This window comes from Mercenaria mercenaria, chromosome 16 (genome assembly GCF_021730395.1).
Source record: "Mercenaria mercenaria strain notata chromosome 16, MADL_Memer_1, whole genome shotgun sequence".
NCBI classification, from domain to species: domain Eukaryota; kingdom Metazoa; phylum Mollusca; class Bivalvia; order Venerida; family Veneridae; genus Mercenaria; species Mercenaria mercenaria.
Genome location: NC_069376.1, coordinates 35,044,562 through 35,064,149, shown reverse-complemented (window position 1 = coordinate 35,064,149; position 19,588 = coordinate 35,044,562). Strand labels below are relative to the sequence as shown.

At 33.6% G+C, this 19,588-nt stretch overlaps 1 protein-coding gene across 18 annotated transcripts in view; it reads left to right on the top strand.

Annotated features, from left to right (window-relative positions):
* Positions 1 to 15,217, top strand: part of LOC123539991 (doublecortin domain-containing protein 2-like) — a 106,775-nt gene extending 91,558 nt beyond the window's left edge. For 12 of the 18 annotated variants that reach the window (XM_053526696.1, XM_053526697.1, XM_053526709.1 and 9 more), the window contains 4 exons: positions 1,011 to 1,157; positions 3,245 to 4,240; positions 12,636 to 12,686; positions 14,959 to 15,217. In XM_053526696.1, coding sequence (XP_053382671.1) covers positions 1,011 to 1,157; positions 3,245 to 4,240; positions 12,636 to 12,659 — 1,167 coding nt within the window. In that variant the 3' untranslated portion in view covers positions 12,660 to 12,686; positions 14,959 to 15,217. The remainder of the gene's footprint in view (positions 1 to 1,010; positions 1,158 to 3,244; positions 4,241 to 12,635; positions 12,687 to 14,958) is intronic. The other 6 variants (XM_053526713.1, XM_053526712.1, XM_053526708.1 and 3 more) reach the window with 3 other exon arrangements.
* Positions 15,218 to 19,588: the final 4,371 nt, after the last annotated feature.

Here is a 19,588-nt window from a genome sequence, read left to right as displayed (position 1 = left end):
TGAATTTGAAGTAGAAAGGGAAATAGCTTATGGCTAAGCTCCAGATCTTGTGAATATTACTCAGTTACCAAGAAGTTATTCTTTTGCACTAAAACCACTGTATTTCATGGCAACTCCAACACTAATCCCTGATTTAGTCATCTTCACTATATCAAAGTTATATAATTATTACAGTTGAACTTTGTTCGCTCGAACTTGCTGGGACAATCAGAATTTGTTCGAGTCATTGGTATTTCCAGCCATCGAAAAATATGCATTATATAGGTATTTTTCCGGGACGTGACGAATTATCCAAGTTCGAGTGAACCAAGTTTGCCTGTAGTTGCCTTTCAACTACACATAGTTGACCCTGTATTAAGCAGTCAGCCAGTCTATCTGCTTAAGTTTGGTGACTGCTTAAGACAAGATAAAAGTAGAACAAAAAAGTCAGTTTTTTATGATTTTTTTTGCTTGCATTCCCACCCACCTTAGTATCCCAATACGGTACCAGAAAGTGTATTTTATCAACTCCAAATCTTTGGTCATCAAAATGAATCCTGTTTTTGTGTAACCCTGTTGTGGCCACAGAATGTGACAGTCCACTCAAAAATTACCTTGACGTCATTTTAAAAGAATAAAATACATGAAAACTTTTCAGTTTCATGTCAGTCTGGAACAAAAAAGAATTATTAATTTAAACACAAGACTCGTTATAAGGGTCATGCAGTACCCTTGTTTTTAGGTTTGATTTAGAAAATAAACAAAGAAAATTGTGTTTCACCTGTCTTGTACTTTTTTCAAAATTACAAAACTAGCTTGACTTAAAATATGTATCTGAGCATTGAATAGACACAAATTAACCAGTTTACAGAAAGGATGCAGAAACAGAGTAAAAATGTTCAAGAACTTGAACCTATGTAAGTGTAAATATCTGGCAGACTGAAAAGTTTTCATGTACATAAAATGAAAAAATGTAGCTTTAAAATAATTGCTTACATGTATCATATCTAACATTACCCATCATTCATCAGGGCATGCACCGTACCAACGAATTTGAAGATGATTCCTTCAACCGTTATGATCGAAACACACCGGGGGCCATGAGCAAAGACCCCAGTTCCTCCACCCCGGCTTCCCGGGCTGAGGAGAGGCGAAAGAGGGAACAACGGGAGTATGAGGTAGCCAGATATTCTAATTGAGATAGCAAGTATCGTAGAAAAAAAAAAGAACATGAAAAATTTTATAATGAACCTAAAAGAAAAAATAAAATGATAAATTTTCGTCACTTGAAACAAAAGTTGAATTATGAACCTATATATCATATATAGTGAAGCATGTCAACTTCCCTGACTTATATTTTAATGTAATATTTTAGAGTACAGGAGAATTACAAAGCTAACTCCATTTTCATTCAACGTTTCGACTATTTTTATTAGTCTTCTTCAGGAAGTAAACAAATATGATAATGTAATATTTTAATGACCCATAATGGCAGTTGGCAATTTCCATGCGATAGCTTATCCTTGTATGGTGTTTCGGTGCATGTTGGAGAAATCACAAACTGAGAATAAGTAAATGAGCGGAAATTTCTGATTGACATTATATTACTACCTAAATGTTAGGCTTGTACAGATGTGATCCATTACCTTAATGTTAGGCTTGTACAGATGTGATCCATTACCTTAATGTTAAGCTTGTACAGATGTGATCCATTACTTTAATGTTAGGCTTGTACAGATGTGATCCATTACCTTAATGTTAGGCTTGTACAGATGTGATCCATTACCTTAATGTTAAGCTTGTACAGATGTGATCCATTACTTTAATGTTAGGCTTGTACAGATGTGATCCATTACTTTAATGTTAGACTTGTACAGATGTGATCCATTACCTTACTGTTAAGCTTGTACAGAGTTGATTTTGCAAGACAGTACTAATTTACAGGGCATTGATGTACTAACAATTGATACAGTTTTGTTCTCTTTGAAATGAAATATTACCATGGTCACAGTGTAACATTCAGATAAAGTGAGTCTTTTTCATGTATCTTTATTAAGAAGTACAGAATGTTCCCTAAATGTTTGAAAATTATCCATTTATATTTATTCTGTCCAGTAAAAATGACATTTTATATTTACACAAATTATTTTCTCACTTTGAATTGAAAAAATATACTGTTCATAACTGCAGACAACATGCACCTGGGCATCAACTACATTTGCCCTATAAAACTATCATAACCAGTTTAAAAGAAGAAAAAAACTGTAGTGTAAATGCTGTTTACATGTAAATAATACAATAAAAAAGACATCTAAAGAAGCTGGAAGCTTGCCACATCTTATCAGTCAGTGTAATGCAAATTGATCCATTTAGTTTCCACATTTCAACCTTGAGTAGTAGTTGATTAGGAGTGTACAAGCCATGGAGACTACCAATTAGTAAGTCTTACACCTTGAAAAATCTGATGCTACATCAAAATTTTTGTAGTATTTACTGTATTTACTCCCCTGTAAGATGTTTTTTTCTCCTAAAAAGTCTGACCTTATGTGTTGACCCTGTCTAATAAGTGAGTTGGTGCCATTGACCTAAACCATTTATAAAAGAGGTTTTAAAATACACTGGTTCTGAAGTAATAAAAGGATCGTCTTATAAATGGGTAAATACGGTAAAATTAGCTCCTCAGATAATCAAGGGATGTAACTACTAGTACAAAATATTCTGAGTTAACCCACAGGGACATCTCTTCAAGAATTAACAGTACATCAAATTTGAAATATCTTGAAATTTTCTTCCCGTTCAGTTATTGTGATGGAAGAATTCTCTAAATTCCAAGACAAATTAGACCGCTAACACACTTTCTTGCCATTGCCATAACAAATGTGTAACTTTTTTTTACAAGAGAGCTTTGTAGCTATGGTTTACTTATAACCAGTAAACAGTCAGCTGTAACCAGTAGTTTGGAAATGCCAGTTAGTTAATGTGTAGCAGAGACAGCATTCCTTTATGTAAAAATAATTAATTTTTTTATGGGATTTTATTGCCAAATATTTTGGTACTTTATGTTGCAGTAAATAACACTTGACTAATTTGTCTGCAGTTTGTGTTTAACTTAACTAGAAACAAAATAACAAATCTGCAAATAAAAAAGTTTTTTTTTTCGGTTTTTTTTTTTCGAAAAGGCCAACTTATTTTTTTTAAATATATATTCCTTGTTAAAATATTGCCAAAAATGTTTCAGTGTTTAAATTTGAACTTTTTTCATTAGGCTGCTGCTAAAATCCAAGCTGGTGCCCGAGCATACAAGGCTAGGAAGGAGTACAAGGAGAAGAAAGAGGCCCAGAGACGAGACATGAACAATGAAAGTGACCGACTTGATGATGAGGCTCGTCGTCGAGAAGAAGAAGCTCTTCGCAACGAGGAAGAGGAACGTCGTCAAGAGAATGCGCATTGGCAAGCTGAACAAGACCGTCAAAGAGAAGAAGAGGAAGCACGTTGGCAAGCAGAACAAGAACGTGAGAGGGAAATGAATGCACAGAAAAAGAAAATGGATGAAGACCAGGCAGCCACAAGAATTCAGGCATCTTTTAAAGGGCATAAAGCGCGTAAGGAATATCAAGCAAAAAAGCAAACACAGGTACGTGTTGATGATAATAAACAATCTAAGAGTGAAAAAGAAATTGAGGCTGCCACTAAAATTCAGAGTGGTTTTAGGGGATATAAGGTCAGAAAAGAATATAATAGCAGAAAAAAACAAATAAAAGAGACTGACATAAATGATAATGAGAAGAAAGATATAGATGATGACAACGTAGGTAAGAAAACAATGAATGAAGATGATGCTGCCGTAGCTATACAGGCAGGTTTTAAGGGTTATAAAACTAGAAAAGAATTTGCTCAGAAAAAAGCTCAGGCAAAAGCTGAGAATGAAGAAAGTAGGGTAGAAAATAAGATGGACATTGATAAAAAGCAGCATGAAGCTGCTACTCAAATTCAAGCCAATTTCCGAGGCTTTAGAGCAAGGAAGCAGTACACGGAGAAGAAAAAGAACGCAAAAGTAGAGGCTGAATCAGCTACAAGAATTCAGGCCTCATTCAGAGGATTCCGAGCCAGAAAAGAGCTTTCAGAGAAGAAAAAGGAACCCCAACTACCAGACCAGGCACCTTCTCCAAAAGGAGATGATGAAGAAGCAAAAAACAGAGCAGCAACTAAGATACAAAGTGGATTTAGAGGCTATAAGGCTAGAAAAGATTATAAAGCTAAGGTAATTGATGAGCATATTGTGGAAACTGACGTTGCTCAGTTGCCAGACTCGGCAGTTTCTGTGAAAAAAGGCCAGTTCATACAAGGTATAAAGGGAGATGCTGCCTCAGAAATTCAAAGTGCATTTTGGGTATATCGTGCAAAGAAAACTCTAGAAAAGGGTGGGGATGTTTATGGGAAAGAAGATATAAGGGTTACAAATGAGGCAGATGAAAAAATTATAGCTGCTTATAAGGGTTTTAGGACAAGGAAAATTGAGAAAGAAATATTTGAAAAGAAAACTAGTGCTGCTCATAAAATTCAGTCCAGTTATAAAGGCTATAAGGTAAGAAAAACAAAATTTTATCCAGTAAGGGCTGTAAATTTGTTACATTCTGCAGTGAGGGGTTATATAACCAGGAAATTAAATAATGTAAGAGTTGCTGCAAATGTAAGGGTTACATCTGTGGTAAATGGTGGACATTATGCAAGCATAATACAAGCTCTTTGTAAAGGTTTCTTGACTAGACATACAGTCCGCACAATGAGAGAAAGATCTAAAGCTAAACCAAATTCTGCAAAATCTTTACAAGGTCCAACAGAATTTACTGAATCACAAGAATCTGATAATGAAATATCATATTGGAAAGATACTCATATTAAGATGTATTCAGATAAAACCCTACGCAAGGCTGCAGCAAAAATTCAGGCTATCATTTATGCATACAAAACAAGAAAGTTGTTTTCTGACCAAAAGAAAAGTAGGTATGGAATGGTTAAACCAGCTGAAACTGAGAAATTGTTATCTAAAGGCAATGCAATTCCTAAAATACAGTCTTGCTTTAAAGGTTATCTTGAGAGGGCAGGCGTGAAAAATGCAAGAGTTGAGAAAGAGATGAGAGAAAGTGCAAAGAAAGAGGATATGAATGAAAGTGATAAGGGCATACAAGAAAATACAAAACTTGAACATGAACCTAGACTTAGCCAAGAAAGAGAACTTCGGCCACATCCACCTAGTTCTCCCCATCCAGTCAGTGCTAGATCTTCAAGATTAAGTGGGAGAAAGAGGCCTCGAAGTGGCAGACCTTCAAGTGGAAGACCAACAAGTAGACAGGCTAGATCTTCCAGTCAGCTTGGTTCTAATGCCGCACAAAGAGGTTCATCAGGAAAAGTAAAGGGTGAGAGTAGTGATTTTGGGGATGACACAAACAATGCAACTGAGAAAGAGAAAATTGATGCTGAATTTCCAAAGCTTTTGAAGGAAGAAAGTCTCAGAAGTTCCACAAGGCTTAGTGGAACAGCGGGTAGTATTATATCTGAAACTGTCTTAAATTTAAGTGACATTGATAAAGAACAAGGACGTGGAAGTGCCAAAAGTTTTAGCACTTGGAAAAGTAGTGAAAAAGTGAGAAGTTCAAGGGGTGAAGTTGAAAGAGAGGGTGAGAGTTTAAGAGAGGTAGAAGATGATGCAGGAGAATTAAGCTCAATAGAGAAGAATGTAAATGCAGTGGGACAACTGCAGGCAGCATTTAGAGCTTACAAAATGAGGAGAGAGATATCTGAATTGATGAGTGGTGGTGGTGAACTGATGGATATTACAAAGATAGATAGAGCAGTTTCTGCTTTGAGAAAGGACTTTAGGCTGAGAAGTGCGAAAGTTAGACGGCTTGGTTCTTATCAATTTGGGAATGAAAAGCCAATTAGCTATAGTAAGAATTGGTGGGAAAATGTTGATGATGATGCAGATGATACTGTTATTGTGCAGGACAAGGAGGACCTGCATGGACATGAAACTAAAATGGATATAAGTAGAAATAACTTGGGTGGTGGCAATGATGGTTTGACTGAGACTGACAGCAGTAAGGGTGCTAAAGGCTTATATGAAAATGATTTAGAATTTGAAAGGTTAGAAAGCATTTCCAAAATAAAAGCTGCAGTGAAAGGTTATAAAGTAAGAAGAGGTATAAAAGAAAGTGGAATGAATGAGCAGGATGCAAAGAAAAAGATTGAAGCTGCATACCGTGGTTACAGAACGAGACTTACTGAATCAAGAATTAATAGTAGAGAAAGTGATAGGAAAAGAAGTGGTAGTAGAACCAGCTGTATTAAAAGTGCTGGAAGTAGAGCTAGCGGTGGTTCTGTGAGAACAATCTTCCATGTAAAAATGCACAGTGATGTAATCAATGAGAGATGCACAAGACTGCAGGCAGCCTTTGCTGCATATCAGACAAGGAAAGTGTTTATGTCATTATCAAAGTTAGTGGAACAAAATGGTAAGTCGAATTACGATACAAGTGGACATAAACTTGAAAGAATGGGTTCTTTATCTGAAACTGATGATTTTAAACTCAGACATAAGTCTATCGCAAAGATACAAGCTGCCTATGAATCTCATAGGATAGCTCATGAGGCAAAGAGGGGATCAACATTGTACTCCAAAGGTGTAACTTCACCAAGAAATATGAATAGATACATGGTGCTACCTCCAATCAATCAAAGTGTACAACATATGCAAGATCATTCATGCAGGCCAAAGTCTGGTATATTAAGAAATCATATGACTATAACTCATGTTTCAGAAGGGAAGGCAAAAACACAGCCTGATCTCTTTAGACATTATGGCCATACTTCAGATAATAATAGTCTGAATAAGATTGAAATATTCATCAAGAAAAAGACTGCAGCAACAACTATCCAGTCACATGCAACAGCATATCTAATTCGAACGAAAATGAAAACAAAAAAGGCAAAACTCAAACCAGGAAGAAAAACACCAGGTTCGATTGGCAGGAAAACTCCAGTTCCACTTAACTCTACATCAAGCAAAGTAACTAGAGAATGCCAAGAATCGAAGGATATACCAAACAGAACCAAAGAAGATATGACAATGACGGAAATGGTTAGAGTAAGAACTGCTTCTATCAAACTAGAAGCTGAAAGGAGAAAGGTCATAGCTGAGAAGATAAGACTCAAGCAGCAGGCAGAAACAAAAGAAGCAGGAAAGACAAAGTCTGTATACACAAGCAAAGTAAAAGTTGACAGATCTGATTCACCTATAGGTCTGCCTCCAATTCCATCAAGCAGACTTTTAACAGACAGGTCTCGGCAAGCAAATGATTTGAAAGCGAGGGAAGACCATGCTGCTGTTAAGATTCAGAAGGTTTACAGAGGACATAGAACTAGACAGGATCTAGTTGAGAAATCTGAAAGTAAAAAACAACTTAATAATGAGTATGAAGACTGGAAGATCAAAAGAAAGAATGCTGCAGTTGCAATACAGAGTACTTGGAGAGGATATTCTGTGAGAAAAACGAAGTCAGATGATGAAACTGGAAATGAGATCAAAGATGGAAGGATTAAAGATGACTTTTCTCATCTTGAAGACAAAGGTTTACTAGTAATTAACATTGGTAGAAGTAAGTCAGAGATTGAGAGAGCAAATAGAAAGTATGAAAATGCAAGTAAGATCCAGATGATATTTAGAGCTTGTAAAGTTCGTAGAAAATTTGCCATTAAAGCAGCTAAACAAAGACATCTGAAGAACAAAGCTGCAAGTAAAATACAAGCATTATATAAGGGTTTTGTGACAAGATATGAGCTAAGAGAGTCAGTGAGTGCTACAAGAATACAGAGTGTGGTTAAAGCTTTCTTAGCCAGAGATAATATGGAAGAGAGAAAAAGGGTGATAAAAGAAGAACAGCAAAAAGCAGCTAGTTTGATACAAGCTGTGTATATGTCATTTAGAAAGAGAAGAGAGAATGATGCAATGAAAAAGGAGAGAAGATTTAGAAAAGCAGCTGAAGATATTCAGACTGCTGGGAAAGCATTTATGTTGAGATGGGAACATAGTAGAAAGAAAGAGAGTAGACAAATGATTGCTGCCAGTAAAATTCAGGCAGCGTTTACAGGTCATAGGGAGAGAGAGAAGATGAAAGCATGGAGAGAGGCAGGTATTGTAATCATGGCAGGTTTCAGGTCATTTAAAGCTAGACAGGTGGTTCAAGCACTTAAGGATAAGCTGAAGAGAGAGAGGCATGCTGCTACCAGGCTTCAGGCTGCTTACAATGCTTATACGGTGAGGAAAAGCAACCAGCTGTATAAAGAGAAAATGGCCAGACAGAAACAAGCTGCAACCAGAATTCAGTGTTCACTCCGAGGGCGCAAAGCTAGAATGGATTACAACATACAGAAACAACTCATGAAGGAAAAGCGAGAATCTGCTGCTTTGAAAATCCAGTCTGTTTATAGAGGTCATAAGGGTAGGGAAATTGCAAGGAAAGAGAGACAGGTTCGTGAAATGCACAATATATCTGAAGATATGATTAATCTCATACTCAACAGAACATTTGATTATTATAGAAGAAGAACAGACTCATCTGAAAGAATCCAAGCGACTGTAAAAGGATACCAAACTAGAAATCAGATGACATGCAAACTGTCTGATGAGGCTAAACAAAGAATGGCTGATGCCTCTGTGATACAAGCAGCTTACAGAGCCACTACTGACAGAAAGGAAACAGACAAGGCTAAACAAGCTAAACAAAAGTTTGATAATATCTCTATGATTCAGACAGCTTTTAGAGCCAAAATAGATAGGAAGCAAACAGGTAAGGCCAGGCAAAGAAGGGCTGATGCTTCTGTGATCCAGGCAACTTATAGAGTTGCAAGAGAAAGAAAGAGGACAGATAAGGTGGAACTGAGAAATATGGTTGCCACTTTAATTCAGGCAGTATTTAGAGCAAAACACATCAGAAAGAAACAGGATAACAAGATATTACTAGAATTAATGAATGAGTCAGCCACAAAGATACAGTGTCTGTATAGGGGTTACAGGTGCCGGACAGAAATTGAGAAAGAGCGTGAAATGATTGCGAACCTAGAACCACCTCCATCAGTTCTGATAAGTGCAAGAACAAGGTCAGGTAAACTGTTGTCAATATCAATGGATGAGGTTCTGATGAAAAACTCTAGAGCTATCATACTGTTCCATAGGAAAGCTACTGAACTTCAGGCAGCTTTTAGAGCATATGGTTCAAGGAATGAAATGAAAGATAGGCTTTTCAGGAAGACGACTGTGGCAAAGAAAACTCCGAGGAGGGTTTTAAGTATAACTAAAAAGTTAACTAAAGAAGAAAAAGCAGCAATATTAATCCAGAAAACTTTCAGGGGTTATTGGAACAGAATGGTATACAAGAATGCTATTTCGCAAAGAAGGAAATTGAGGGACCATGCTGCAACTAATTTGCAAGCGGCTGTGAAGGGGTATAGGGCGAGGGTGGAAGAGAGTGGAAAGATAATGAGGTTAAAGAAAGAAGGTATGAGTGAGGTGTGGAGACAAAAACAAGAAGCTGCAAATATTATCTCCTTTGCTTTTAGAAGTCATCAACATAGGAAAGAAAAGAAGGCTTTAAGGGTTGAAATGTAATAATGATGCTTGTAAAGAAAGTTGTTATGCAGTAATAACAAGATTCTCACTCACACAAATTGAACTATAAGTAATATGGTCACATGAACATTTTAAGCAATAGATACAAGGTTGTGTTCGAATTAGTTTCAGAAGTAGAATTGACTAATTGGACTGAAATAAAAAACCCTTCTCTGCAAATATTGGTGAAATGACTTTATGTAAAACTGAGCTTATGTCTTCAAGTAGGTTTCTCAGTGTCATAGTGGATAATAAGAAACATGGTGTTGGAGGGCTAGGGAGGGGGCCGTGCAACTATGTTATTAAAAAGTAAATACTACTTGTAGTGCTGTGCACAGTGTGAAAATTGACAAGTTGTATAGTCATGCCATTTAGATTGTATGAACTGGACCTTTTTGGTGTTGTAGATATGAATAACACAGTTGCCAAAACAGAGTCCAGATGTTTTATTAGAGAAAAAAAAATTATTAACTGTTGACACTTGACACTGTATTTCAAACAACCATCTTGGACCCTGTTTAACCTCACCGCAGTTTCTAGACAAGATGTATTCTGAGACTTGGAGCAAAACTGCTGCCTCTTTAGATTCAGGAATTTGCCAGCGACAGATTTGCTCCATGTTTTGTTAATGTTTTTTTTTGTTGTAAATCTAAACCCTGCTTGACAAGCATATCTATACTGCATTTAATGTTTGATTCACCTTTTCAGTTCTTATAGTTTTTAATAAGTTTCCTCTGCATTTCTGAATAATCATCCATATCTGAAAGTCTGAATTGGTAAGACAATCCTGTAGTTATAAATTGTTTACCAACTTTGCTAAATTTCTGAATTTTCATTCATATCTGAAAGTCTGAATTGGTAAGACTTTTCTGTAGTTGAAAATTGTTTACTAATTTTGCTGATTTTCTGAATTTTCATTCATATTCGAGTCTGAATTGGTAAGACAATTCTGTAGTTGGAAATTGTTTACTAATTTTGCTGAATTTGTGAATTTTCGTTAATATGTGAAAGTCTGAATTGGTAAGACAGTAATTCTGTTGTTGGAAATTGAATACTGGTACTTACTTTTGGTCAATTTGAAAATTTTACAATCTTGACTTTGTTTTCCATGAATCATTGAGAATTGTCAAAATTGCATTAAAAAGGTCTTCAGAAATATAGTTAAGAAATGTAAATCATGAGGTCCTCAAATTTTTGTCAAATTTGGACACAGATATTTAAGATTTCTTTATTTTTAATGCTTATATTGGCTATGGCATTGGAAAAAAATTACAATTATTTGAAATCTGAAAGAATGCTTTGTAAAGATCTGTATTAAATTATGTTTGAATTTAGTATACACTTTTCCCCAAAATTGCATTGCGGTTCAGAGAAACTGTTACTGATTAGGTGAACTGAATATTATGTTTATAAGCTTTTAAGTATTATGTTATGTAATTAGCCTGGAATAATTTTGTAGCGGATTGGCGGAAATTAAAATTTTAGTTGTATATATAGCTATATAGCATCTTAGAGCAATTCTAAATGCTTGTAATTAACTGGATTAGAAAAGCAGAAAGCTGAAAGTGTTTTTAAAGGAAAAGAATATGTAGAGAAAAAAATCAAAATAATCTTTTTAAAGCAATAGTAAGCATGGTATGTTATATCGATAGTGTAGTTTGTGCAAGCAGTGGTTTAGTGTAAATTGCCACACCATTCTTAATGTCAGTTTCTAGTTAATAACACAATAAGTGTCATTTTTTCTTGAAAACACATTCTGCCTTTTTTTCACTTTTTGGACTTTGGTAAGTTGTCCTTTTTGAATACTAGTATTTTTTTTATGATATTTATTACAAAAATTAATTTTTCTTCTTTCTGCCTATTACTGTTAGAACTTTGAATGATGTGGCACTTTATAACATGCAAAAATGTATCTACGTTTTCATGTTATGGCATAATTATATGTATTTTATTAATGAATGCATAAAAGCTATATATATTTTGTAAGAAACAAGCATAAAATATTTTGACACTTTAATACTGCATGCACAAAAAATTAATACCTTTCCGTTTATTGTGGATCATTTAATTTCATTGTCCAATTTTTTTGGGGGGTTTTGTCCATAACGGCTATTTTCAGGGTCATAATGCAAAATAAAATATTAAATAAATGGGGATCTTCTTAGTTTGTCATGTTATTTCATTAACAAAATCCAGGCAAAAGTCAAGCTGCTCACGAATAATGATTTCACTAAATTTTTAGTTATATACACCGCAAATTTTCTTAACCATCACCTACTGTCTGCTTAGTATGCCTGCTTATATCATGATTATTAATTATTGGGATGTAGGTCAACCTTGCGTTACCATATTCTGAAGCTTTTTTTGTTTTATGCTTGTTTTTATATGCAAACCCATGTATTGTATTTTATTATAGTGCCATTTAGCATTACATTGTTTGGGAGAGGATAATTTTGCATGAAATTCTGTGTTCTAGTCATGCATGAATGTTGCTAGGATACGGCTAGCATGTTGGCCAAAATTTTTTTTAGTATACCAAAATTTTTTATTGTTACACTCTTTTTGGTGTAAATACGTCACTGGATTTTTTTTTTACAACCGAACTGAATGAAAGTGATATACTAGTTTTCCTACAAATATTTGTCTACTGCGTAATCTGGCACATACAAAAGGATGTCTACCGCTGGGATACAAAACTTTTTTACCAAATATGGTAACTAGTTGTTTTCCTAACTGTAGACAGCTGTTGTCAAGTTTTAATTTTGACAACACTGTACAAGATACCAACTAAAATTTCAGCGGCAAATTTAGTCCGACTCCGACACATGATTTTTTTGAAAGTCTGTTGAAGAGTATGGACTTTTTATGCACATACATACTTTGTGTAAAACAAGGAATGCCATTGGGGTTCTCTAGTGGAATAGTTTTTCTGAGGTACTCGAGTATTACTATTTTCACATTGTGTATTTTAACTTGTCATAATATTTTGCAGGATTCTCAAGTAATCAATATGTAATCGTGTACAAGCACATAAAATATATATGTAAGCTTCACAATTATGTTTTAACTTTTTGATTAATTTTCCATGTTGAATATGCACCTTTTATAAGTCCACACCACAGTACAAGTAAACCTTTCTCTTTTAATGAGATGTCTAAATATAGCATGTTTATTGGGTGTTTTCTTTTAATTGTTATATGAACAGTGTATATTTTTGTTGTTTATATATTATACTTTCTATTTTTAAGCATGTTTTAGTCTAAAGGTACTTTTTTTATGATAATATGATTATACAATATTTTTGTTATATACATTTTGTAACCTTTGCCTAAAATACATGCCATGCACAAGGTTTAATTTTTGTTTTTTTAAAATGCTAAAAAAGTTATCAGAAAATAAGCTCCAGTGCAGTCATTTTGTTTTCAAAGAAATCACAATAAAACATTTTTTTTTAACATAGCACAGAGTGTGTGATGGTGGTGGGAAAGATCGGGAGGGATGTACATGTACATGTTCCATTTTTGACAGAAACTGTTTTTCACATAATGACAGCTCAAAGAAAGGTTGAGTAAATTGATGTATAGCTTTGAAAAAATGGTCTTTTTAGCTCGACTTTTTGAAGGAAGTGAGACCTATTCTACTCATCAGAGTGTCACTGTCACGCCCTTGTTAAAGTTTTGCATGCAAGGTCATATCTGTATCGTGGGACTGAGACTTCACTCCAGACTTTCCATTATTAAACCTACTGAAATAACCAAGAGAGATAACTTTTGGTTGAATTTGGTCTATTTTTGTATGAAACTATCTAGCTGAATCTCAGTAGCAACTACACTTACTGGATTGAAACTTCACACAATGTTTCTCTTTTATCACACCTACTGAAAAAGCCAAGGTAGATAACTCCTGGTTGAAATTTATTTATTTTAGTTATGGACCTTTTTGACTAACCATCCAGCTGGCTAATGAAAGGGTGTTGGTTCTTACCAGGTATCACTTGTGATGAAATAATGCACGGAGGGGTACCTGGTGTCTCCTCCACCATCAAAGCTGGAAGGTCGCCATATGACTTACAGTTGTGTCGGTGCGACGTTAAACCCAATAAAATTGTAATGAAATAACTCAGTTATGTACGTCTTGCTTCTTGGAAATAGTCAATTAGTCAAGCATGCTGTCTTATGGACAATTCTTGTTTTTGACAGTGATGGATTTAAAATTCAATTTCATCAATTTACTGACTACCTGTCCAATAACCATTTCGCTTTTATTTTTCATAGTAAAACCTTATTAAATTTTCTGAAAAAAATAGAAGGAATTATACACATGTACACACTCTTTTTCACGACAGTTGTGCCTTTAGGCAAATCGTTCTTTCCTGAGAATTGCAAAATTGATTATTCTCTCAGATTTGTTTAGAGAAATTAGTTAATGCTTGCTTGTTTAGAATTCAGGTAGTTTATATCTCCATATTACTAATGAAGTCGGCAATAATTGCTTTAAGATAAAATCAAGCAGATGAGATTTTGTTAAGTATTTCGTAAATGTGATTTTTCAGTATAATTGTGCAATATCATTCTGTAGTAGTAGTGGTTTCTGTATTGTTATAAATTATTTCGCATGTTCATATTATAGAGAAAACACAGTAGAACAAATTAGTAAATACATTACAATTCAACTAGAAGTGATGTCAAAAATACGCAGCAGACGGCATGATCAGATGATACTGTGTTGAATAAGAATGTTTAATTCATATTTTATGATGGACTCCTTTTCAGTTTAATTTGTATACAGTGTACAAATTATATGCATTATATTGATATATTGATATAATTATAATTCTATGTCTTGAGAGAAATTAAGCAGACGTAAAAATATGTTTGAAAGGCAGCTTTGCATTATGGTTAAAGGAAAACACAAGGTAGAGGGTAATGCACTGTTGAAGTACTGCACCTTGCATTTAGGGGTTCTACGTATAGTCTCAGAACTTGCAGCCTGTTTGCACGTGTACTGTGTTGTGCGTGCAAATTTGAATGGTGCAAAGTTTTATAAATTAAGTTTGATATAATCTATGGCAGTTTCAAAATATTTAACAATAAACATTTATTAAGTAGATTGGAAAAAAAGTTCTTTCAGATAACCAAGTATTACTTTACTTTTAAATATCTTGAATTTATTTATTAATAAAAAGACTTTGTTATTTCAATGTTTAAGTTTCTTTTTTAAATAAGATTACTCTGAGACAGCCCCTATTTTATCACAATGACATTTTGCTGTGACTGGTTCCACACCTTACACCTGTTTTTCTTTTACTTTCTCAGGGTCAGCAGTGAGTGAGCACTAGACCAGTCTGGAACTTGGGGAATTCAAGCATCTTACTGATTTGGAACAAGACGTTTGATTGGTTATATTTTATTCGGATGAAGAACATTCTGATTGGTTGAAATTTACATATATGTGAACTATCTTTTGCTCTGTATTTTTTGTACATTTGTTATATCTGACTTTCTTGTTCTCTTTTAAATTTTGTTTTTGTATCATTGTGATTACAAATAATAACTCGCTGAGAGTTGAACTCTTTTATTACTTTGACTTGTTTTCTCCATTTTGCATTTTCTTTTAATTGAGTTTCTAAAATCTTATTTCCATCCCTTTTAGAGGTATTTCATGTAGTGTAAAATATATTCTAAGAGTACATGAAACTATGTCATATTCAAAACTGTTCCCTGTTTTAAGGTCCAATCAATGTCAGAATATCAAAATTCTTTGGTCTTTAACAAAGTCACTATTTAAAGAGTTTTTGTGATTTGTTATAAAAAAAATAAGTGTTTTATTACAGCCTAGTTTGTTGAAAGCGTTTTTTTTTTAAAAATATATAAAAAATATGCATAAAGCATCATGTGCATCCATTTTTTGGACCACAAAAAAAACCCTGGACAGTTTTGAATGGGATATATCTGGTTGTGAGGGTGGAGGGATATTTTTTATCTGCACAGAAAGTAAGGTTTATTTATTTACTCAGAAAGTAGTACAGAAAAATGTATATGATAGACGCAGTCATTCAAATCCAGTATAATTCATATTTCATGCTTCATAACAGAAGGGACTATTTTGTGTGCAGAAGGGACTATTTTGTGTAAAGAAAACAAGCACACAAAATACGGTAAAAGGACAACACGTTGGTATGTTTGTTTGAGCCTTGCATACAGTAAACTGTTTTAAATTTTCTGTCCAACGCTAAACAAAATAAAGCATAAATAAAATTATCCACAATAAGACAATTTCAGATTGTAATAGACAGTGATGTATAAGATTTGCTCATTAATATAAAAGTTTCCTTTGACTCCTTGATTTTTTATTTTTATTTTTTTTTATGCTTCTAAAATTTAAACTATCATTTTGCCTTCATATGAGAGAAAGATAAAGAACAAACATGAGAAAATCTTGATGTATATGTGACGAAACAGAAAAAGGTTGCATAGCAAAATTTTTTAAGGTAGTTCATCTATAATGACCTTTGATAATTTCTGTTCCTTTATGTATTCTCCCAACATATGGTACACCTTTGCCATTCTTTGGCAAGTCCTCAAAGCCTTGGCTCGTATGAGTTTAAGTAAGGCCAAGACAATCCAAAAGTACTCTACAAAAAAAGATATTTGTCAGTTGTGATTATGGGTGCAGTACCTTAAAGTGAATGGCAAACTAGTGTAATATACTTTTGCCTCAGAAAAGTGTTAAAGAGGAGATAGATATCCTGCATAAACATATTTCATCATTCCAGACATATTAACATATCATAATATTTTACAAGATATTTATGTAGATTGACAATTATGTGCAAGTTATACACCCTTAACTGTGATATATATCATATTTTTTTGTTTTTTTTACTGTACATGATGTTGATTGTTTGTTTATAGTAGAGTATGATTTTTTATTGCTTATAGACTCTCACTCAATCCACTTTGTCAAAATAATGTATTATTTATATTTTATGTTAGATTTATTTTCGTATTTACATTTTGTGATACTAGCAACAGAATTCCATTTGATCAAACGGAGAGGATTTTGGGTATTGTATTTTTTTTAAATCTCATTATTTTAATTAAGAACTAAAATGGAAAAAAAAAATTATATTTAGATATTGGGCCTTTTGTAAAAGGTGAATAATATTTTTTTTAGACTTTCCTTCTTTCTTCTCGTGATGCCATTTGATTGACTGAATGAGAAGCTGGTGCATGATGGAATTCTGTTGTCTTCTAGATATAGCCTGTCTCATTTATTATTTGTCGGAATTGAATGAGGTTTTACTCGGACCTTTTTCAGTTTTTTTTTCCAAAATTTAATCCTGCCACGTTAACAGCGTTTCTCGTTTTTCTTTAAATAATCTCGTATTGCATAGTTATTTACCATTAGTTTGGGTTAAATGAACTTCTTGAGTGATCTTCATTTATGACCGATTTAAACAAGTTAACTTGAAATTTTGCCATCCGCATTTGTATATAACATACACATGTATATTATATGGACTACAGTATGCCTAGAGATCATTATGGCCTACTTTGATTGCCCAACCACAGGTACCATAGTTGTTGTTAATGAGTTTAAGTGATTCTCTGATAAGTAACGATAAAGTTGGCCAATGAAACCAATCTTCTATAGAAATTTCTGGTTCCTATGTTGCTTTGACTCACCTTAAGACCGGGAACAAGCAAACTGTGGTCTAAATGCACATTAATTTTAGCAGTCAGGAACCAGTGTAAGTCAACATTAATGTACATGCATACTTAATTGCTACAACAGACAACCAGCTTACCAATTCTCGTATGAATTGAAGTAGGCCTGTAGTTTGCCCAAGTTTTGATCTGGCTAAAGTAAATGGGAGTAAAGTTGAAACATGACCCAATAAAACCAGTCCAGTATTTTCTATCATGATCTGATTCATTAATAAGCAGTTGATTTTTGAAAAACATTATTTTGCAAAGTTTTATTTTTTTCATTCATCTGCTTGTTATTTGAAAGTTGTAGTATTGTTGAAGTACAATGTACACCTTGTTAAAAAAAAACAAAAACAACAGAGACACCTTGTGTACCAGTATTAATTAACAGTACATATTTTTCTGAAAATCTGCAAGCAGTTAGTATAAAAGTTAACATTTAAAAGCTAGAAAGAACTGGCATAATGTATTATGGAAACAGACTACGGTCATCTGATAAATGAAGTAATGATATTGTAACTTCTTTTTCATCTCCTACCCTGTACATGTATTTATGCCTGCAGTTTATTTTAGCCGATTAAAACATGTACAATTTATTGAATCAAACCTTTTATTACCATTTCAGTCAGACATGAAAAAGTTTTAAAAATCGTGTGTATGATTTTATCCATAGCATCTCCTAGCTGTTTGGAGACTCATGTGAAATCGGATGCGCATGGAGTTTCCTTGAGTTACTTTACCTATAGATGCATAATGTACATGTTATTTAGTACCACTATTTACTGTTATAATAGTTTGAATGCAAGATGTGCCTACTTGTGTTGGACATTCTTTTTATATACCTTTGGTCTTCATTCAAGGTGACAAAACTTACACAAACTTCCTGTTCTGGAGTACTGATTTTGTTATTTTTTCAAAGTTAAACAGAAAAATAATGGTTTAGAATTTATAATGGCTAATTCACTATCATAAAACTGATCATGAAGACTGTTAAAATGCATGTTCGCAAGTAAACAGATATATTTAACAAGTAAAGTGATATAGTTTAATGTTTAACAACATGTTCACAAGTAAACTGATAAAAGCAAAATTTATGTTAAAATACATATATTAGCAAGTGGACTGATAGAAAAATAAATCTGTAGTATCGATTGTTATATTTTTCAACCAAACATCGTTTTATGTTTCATTAATTGACTGAATTAACTTTTCAGCCTTTTTGATTAGATAAGTAAATTATTCATTTTCAAAAGATATACTAAATTAATCCCGAATTTTATGGTGTAAAAAAAACCCCACACACATACTGAAATTGCAACAAAATGTAGGTTTGGCATTTTAAACAAGGACCAATGGTATGTAATATTTATTTTGTATAGTTTATGTACTAACAAGTTATATATAAGTAGGACCATTTGTCTCGTGACGGTTTCCAGTGCATCTTCCTCGACTCGCACTAGTTTTGGAATATCTGAGAAGTGAATATCGTTCATTCATGCAAAACTTCATTGAAAATTTTTTATCAGGCAAGTCGTATGGAGCTCTTTGGAGCAGGAGAAAAGAACTTTTAATGAGACTTCTAGTTGTTACCAATATTAACAGAAATTAAGACTTAAAAAATAAGATTTGTGGAATGTTTTAATGTATGGTAGTTATTTTATCAAATGAAAATTAAAGAAAATACATTGAATGTACTATCAAGAAAATTTTCAGTGTACAAAACAATTTTCTTTAATTGTATATTTCGTATACCTGAAATAACATTACATGCAGATTCGCCAGCTATGGGCATGTATATGAAAGGGAGTTCAAAAGTTTAAATTTATAATATTTTAAGAATGCAAGGAGGTTAAAAGGACGTTATTGTTCTTACACAAAAAAGTATTTTTAAGTGTTATGAGAAAGTTTTGTATTGTACCTTTATGGTAAAGTCTAATTTCAATAAATGTGTACCCAGTTGAAGAAAATGGTTCGTTATTTTTTCTATTTTATTTCAGTGAGCGTTTTCTAAATAGTTATCAGAGGTTTGACATAGTCTATGATTAACATAAGTAAATCAATTTCAGTCAATTTAATGATTTTGCTCAGGTGGGTATTGGCATAATTACAATCTGACTAAAGTACATCTCCTATTACGTTACGCTTAGGATCTGAGAACGAGCTATTGATAGCCACGTTCTGATGACCCTTTCGCTAGCCAATCGGAGCTTAACTTACAACATTTTGCAAATCT